The 5,534-nt window shown below is 41.7% G+C and overlaps 1 protein-coding gene across 1 annotated transcript; it reads right to left on the minus strand.

Annotated features, from left to right (window-relative positions):
* Nucleotides 1-1,166: 1,166 nt before the first annotated feature.
* On the minus strand, nt 1,167-4,881 carry dda1 (DET1 and DDB1 associated 1). Its single transcript, XM_039002926.1, has 5 exons — nt 4,510-4,881; nt 3,824-3,904; nt 3,677-3,728; nt 3,463-3,524; nt 1,167-3,243 (listed from the first exon to the last, which is right to left on the minus strand). The coding sequence occupies exons 1-5, from the start codon at nt 4,516-4,518 to the stop codon at nt 3,139-3,141; spliced, it is 309 nt and encodes a 102-aa protein (XP_038858854.1). The 5' UTR covers nt 4,519-4,881; the 3' UTR covers nt 1,167-3,138.
* Between the last annotated feature and the right edge of the window lie 653 nt (nt 4,882-5,534).

The following is a 5,534-nucleotide window of genomic DNA, read 5'->3' on the forward strand; positions in this document are numbered from 1 at the left end:
AAACATTTGGTTAATATCGTCATCATCATCATTAATTTGTGAATAATGCCAAATAACTAGGCCACGGATGAGAGACACGATTGAGACATTTCTCATTTACTGTAGCTGTGAAGCAGATGCTGTCAGACTAGTGTTTGAATAGATGATCTGTCGTAGGCCATTGTCAGTAACAATCATCCACGGTACACCTGCCTGCTGTGCCTCTGGAACACACTGGCTTGGTTTCTGTGTTTGTTTCACCTTTGATACAGGCTAACAACTTAATAGATCTGAGTGGCTTCCTCTATTTCCCCATCTCTGATCAAAAAGTGCTGAACATGTGAAAGCAAATTCCCAGCAGGCAACTAACATCTTGCTTTGACCTGTCCTTCCTTTTTCAGATCAGTGCAGATGAAGGAAAGGAGACAAAGAGCTAAGACCGCGTTAGTAAGACTATTGAGATGCAGCCTTTGTTGGGTCAGTGGCCATCATGGTGCATGACTTTGGTCTCACTAGACACGTTAATCCTTATGGGACGGTTTTATCAGACAGAGCTACTTTGAAGTAGAGAAGCGGCTCATGTCAGTATCAATGGAACTGTGTAATTTCAAACTGTAAGGAAGTGCTCCGAACGACTTGACCTTTTGATGTTCTATCACTGCACTGCTTAGTTACGAATGCTTAGAATGCTTGTGAAACGAGAGCAGAGGGAATTTTGTTAATGAAACATTGTTTGGGACAGTTGTCTAAATCCAGTCTCTAAAGCAGTGTTACTTTACAGTATTGGTTTGATGGGATAGCCTGACGGGGGAGGGGTAGCCTCATCGTTGAACTGAACAGTAAACAGTGGATGAGGTGAGATGTACTGTACACCTACTACCAGTATGTAGAACCCTTCCCTTTATGCCGTCCTAACTAAATAAAACATCTCCATAACAGCCTCACTAACTGACCAGACATCATGTGCTCTTCCAATGTACCACTGTACAAAAAAAATAAGTTTTCTTTTCAAGAAAAATATGATACTGAGAAATGGGATTATTTATTTCTTTTAATTTATTTTGTCATATTTTTGTAAGATCTGAAATATAGATAATAAAACAATTTTAAATTGAAATGTGTTATTATTGTTTACACACTAATATAAAAGTGTGAAACAAATTTACAATTTACATTGTTTCAATAACATGACAACGGACATTACTTTTTAATCACTGCTTTTATTGGAGCGAAGCTGAAAATAAAGTTTTACCTAATATACAATAAAACAGGGTGAGGCATAGAGTGGATATTCAGAACAGTCTAGTCTAGCAGAAGCATAGAGTGGATATTCAGAACAGTCTAGTCTAGCAGAAGCATAGAGTGGATATTCAGAACAGTCTAGTCTAGCAGAAGCATAGAGTGGATATTCAGAACAGTCTAGTCTAGCAGAAGCATAGAGTGGATATTCAGAACAGTCTAGTCTAGCAGAAGCATAGAGTGGATATTCAGAACAGTCTAGTCTAGCAGAAGCATAGAGTGGATAGTCAGAACAGTCTAGTCTAGCAGAAGCACAGAGTGGATAGTCAGAACAGTCTAGTCTAGCAGAAGAGTACAGCATGTCTTTACGCTTCAATGGCAGGTACAGTGGGAAACTCACATCGATTGCAGCATCTGGAGCTGAGGGAAAAATAGACTTGCCGTGACTTTGTTGGGCAGCGTAAACACTAACAAATGTCTGGGGCCTGTTCAGAAGGGTCCTACATAAAAGTGCAAGGAAATGTATAATATAGAGCAGATACTACTCATGTCAGCTCTTTTCATTACATTTCTATCTGCAGCATTCTGAATAAACTCCAGAATTCAGTGTAGTATTGTACAGTAGTACAACACCAGTACAAGCTGAATCTCTGGAACAAGGCAGGATGGCGACTGCACCTTTCTGTTCATGCATTCCATGGCAGTGGTCTGTTACTTATATACCACAGGAGACTGCTGAGGGGAGGACGGCTTATAATAATGCCCGGAACGGAGCAAATGGAATGGCATCAAACAAATAGAAATCATGTGTTTTATGTACTTAATACCATTCCACTGATTCCATTCCAGCCATTACCAAGAGCCCATCCTCCCCAATTAAGGTGCCACCAACCTCCTGTGGTACATATCCCTGTATCCTCTTCTCCACACAACCCCCCCAGGAAGTTGTCAAAAACAGACATGCAAGGCAAGATCACAACCATCAGGTGTCAGTGCTTCTCAACATTTACACAAAATACTTATTATAGCCATGTAGCCACATAGATTTATTTGACAAAAGTCAGATGCAATGTCATTTTCTTTAGAGAAATATAAAGCCTAGATCTTAATATCTAACAGCTGCCACTGACTATAGTATTTACACAGGTCTTCATACTGAATACAACATTCTCTCGCCACCCCTCATGTTGACATAGGCTTCTATTCTTTGCTCTACCTCTGCTATCACTTGGTTGTGCTGGTAAGGTGAGATCTTCACAAACATACATAATGAGTACATCGATTACAGAGTAAACAAATTCCATACAATTCTGGTAAAGTGTGTAGTCAACACCTGGTGACTAAAACAATTTGTCTTGCCATTCTATAATACCCTTTTAAACAGCATACATTGCCAGAAAGCTGCAAACATTCAAACTAAGCTAGTAAGCTGTTGAGTCACTTGTCATGTTATCCCTATTGACCAGTAGGAGGCAGTATATTAAAGAATTCAGTCCTAAAATGTACGGTAAAACAAGCCAGCACAAACTTCAAAAACACACAAATTCAGAACAGAATCATGGGAGATAATGCATATTGAACATTAACACAAGTCTGGGAGGTAGTTTCTTCCCCTGTTGTGGTGGCCGGGTTGTGGCAGGCAGCAGTTCACAATCACAATGTATACTTGGGTCTGCAGAAGCAAACTGTGGAAAGGTGTTGCAGTGCCCCCATGAGGCCAAGGCTGGGCAGTGAAGCTGAAAACAACACTGGATCTGACAGGAAGCTTTTTGCAAAAGGTAACAAAAAAAAAGAAAAAAAATGTTTAGTCTTTCCCAAACCAGGGCGGACTCTTTCTCAGATTGTTTGTCTTCATGTCTGTCATGGTGGGCCTGTCCGTGTGCTTCCTCCACAGATGCACGCATCCGTACACACACACTCCTAAGAGTCCTCGTTCATCTCTTGGCTATCTGTCCTGGCGATTTTGCGTGGAGGTGCTGGACTCCCTCCCTCTCCTTGTTCCTGTTCCCTCTTCTTCGCTGCGTTCTGTTCAACAGAGAGGGAAAATATAGTACTGTCACTCACTAAACTGAAAGCATGGACACACCCGATTGACAACCTGCTCCACAAAGTTGATGTTCCGTTTAAGAGTGAGCATGCTCCCAGTGCCCTGGTCTGTGACAGGTTACAACTGTTGCTGCACGACACCTTACATTCACACCTGGATAGCATCTATCTATTCAGTAACCCTCCCATCAACCTCACCTTTTTGTCCCAGTGATGATGAAGGTAGCGCAGGAGGATATTGGTTTTCTCTGTGACAATAACTGGTAAGTAAAAGAGAATTTTAAAACTCAGATTTCATCCCCCCCTCTCAAAACCATAGTTCTATTTCTAACAGTATATTTTTCCCAAGAAAAGCTAAATAAATAAAATGTCCATGAAGTCTGTCCTCTCGACTAAGAATGGAGGTACTTACTCTGTTCTGAGGGGTACTCACGTGTCGGGAGGTACACGGACGGTCTTCGGTTCTGTAAACAGTAATTCATAGAGATTCAGATGGAGCAAGACTTATGTTCATCTCTTTCACTTTTACATGGAAAATGTTCTAATAGTCGGCGCTCACCGATGCTTTACACACAGAGTCTGCATGGAACCGACTGAAGTTGCTCTTGTTGTAAACTGGGAGACCCTTTAAGAAATCCGCCTTTGGAAAGAGAAAAGTATTCGGTTTGTGTTGTATGGGAAAAGGTGTAGGCTGAACCCAAACAGACAATTTTGCAGAGCATCTTCCATCCTGTAGCTCAGGGGTGACCAAGCCTCTTGCCCTGCAGGATGTCTAGGTTGACCTCTAGCTAAATATGAAGGATGCTCTATATCCCATTTGACAGCGTTTGGTTTAAACTAGACAAAGTGAGAAGCAAAGAACACTAACGTTCTGGAATACGTGTCCTCCAAGTCACCATGACATGGGTGGGGTACACCCCTGCCCTGCTCGAAACGGGGGGCTGATGCCATGGGTGGCTGACACTGGGCGTTCCCTGTCTGTCTGTTTGGTGGATTCTTTTTGGCTAGCTAAGATACAAGCTAGCCAAGTATTCAATGGAAACATGAATGTTACCAAGAAGAAAGATAGCAAGCTAGATAACTAATTGAGATCATACGATTAAACAACTCAGATGAACAGCCACATGATAAGACCATGCATGACATTAGCTAGCATTAAGCTAACTAGCCAAGCTGCCATAACTAAGTTGTCAAGCTAGCTGCCTGCCTTCTCTTCACAAAATGTTTTGCCGTTAAGTTAGCTACCTTATCCATGGTTTTCCCTTTTTAGTGTCCCACGACGAGACGCCGACTGATATCTTGCAGATGGATGGATAATATGGCAGGTAACGTTAGCTAGCCAAAGCTAACTGTTTTGGCGAGCTAACAGTCGTTAGCTGGATAGTTAGCTAACTAGTTGCTCTCAAGCCTAGCCAACGTTTATGAAATCCTCCACATTCAGTTGTTATTGGAATCACGCTGTTGTAAACAGTCTTGGGTCCAATTACACCACCTATAATCATTAAACACACCGCATCAAGTAAAGTGAGGCTCATGGCCATAAATACATGTAAACTGCTTTGCTTCGTGGCTAACTCTTTAGCATGATGGTAGCATAAACGCTGCATACAGCTACAACCCTAGCATAACCATTGGCTATTAACCTATCCCATGTGATCTAAGACCACGATATATCGTATCGTAATTGGACAGAAAGCTGTCAATCATTTTTTTTCCCCCACCCAAAAACTTGCGATAGGTTGACAGATAATAGCAGGGAAGAATGGAAGTGATGCATCCAGTCGATTCCTTTCTCTCATTGATCTATTCTAACGTATATATGGAATGTGCTTTAACCCGTCCAGTTCTTTCTCACTAGTGCAAGGATACTGGACCTTAATGAGACATGGGTTTGCTTTGTAAGTAACCGCTCTCTATTGGCACTCTGCTTCACTGCTATTGTGTAAAGGCCATGGGAAATCCTACTTTTAATTACACATGTAGGTTAATAAACATGGTATACAGCTATCCCATAATACCGTTTAAATAAATTGATGTAGGGCCTATAACATGCAAATACAGCAAATGTATACACTTTATTTGAGACTTATGTAGCTGCTCAGTCTGTGATCATTTCTGTGGTAGGCCTATGTGTGAAACATGGCTCTGAATAGGCCGTTACCAGGGCATCATACTTCTGTCTCTGAGTGACTGCTGTTTTATGGAAGTCTGCCTGGTCTTGCCTTTCTGGCACCTGGATCCCCTGGTAACTGTTCCTTAGCAACAAACCC

The sequence above is a fragment of the Salvelinus namaycush genome, chromosome 10, assembly GCF_016432855.1.
Source record: "Salvelinus namaycush isolate Seneca chromosome 10, SaNama_1.0, whole genome shotgun sequence".
Classification (NCBI taxonomy): Eukaryota; Metazoa; Chordata; class Actinopteri; order Salmoniformes; family Salmonidae; genus Salvelinus; species Salvelinus namaycush.

Excerpts from the sequence above, each read along its gene's own strand:
- dda1 (XM_039002926.1), bottom strand. Across the intron at positions 3,729-3,823 it reads ACTCTGTGTGTAAAGCATCG|AACCGAAGACCGTCCGTGTA; the intron begins GTGAGCGCCGAC and ends TACTGTTTACAG. Across the intron at positions 3,525-3,676 it reads TGAGTACCCCTCAGAACAGA|TTATTGTCACAGAGAAAACC; the intron begins GTAAGTACCTCC and ends TTTACTTACCAG.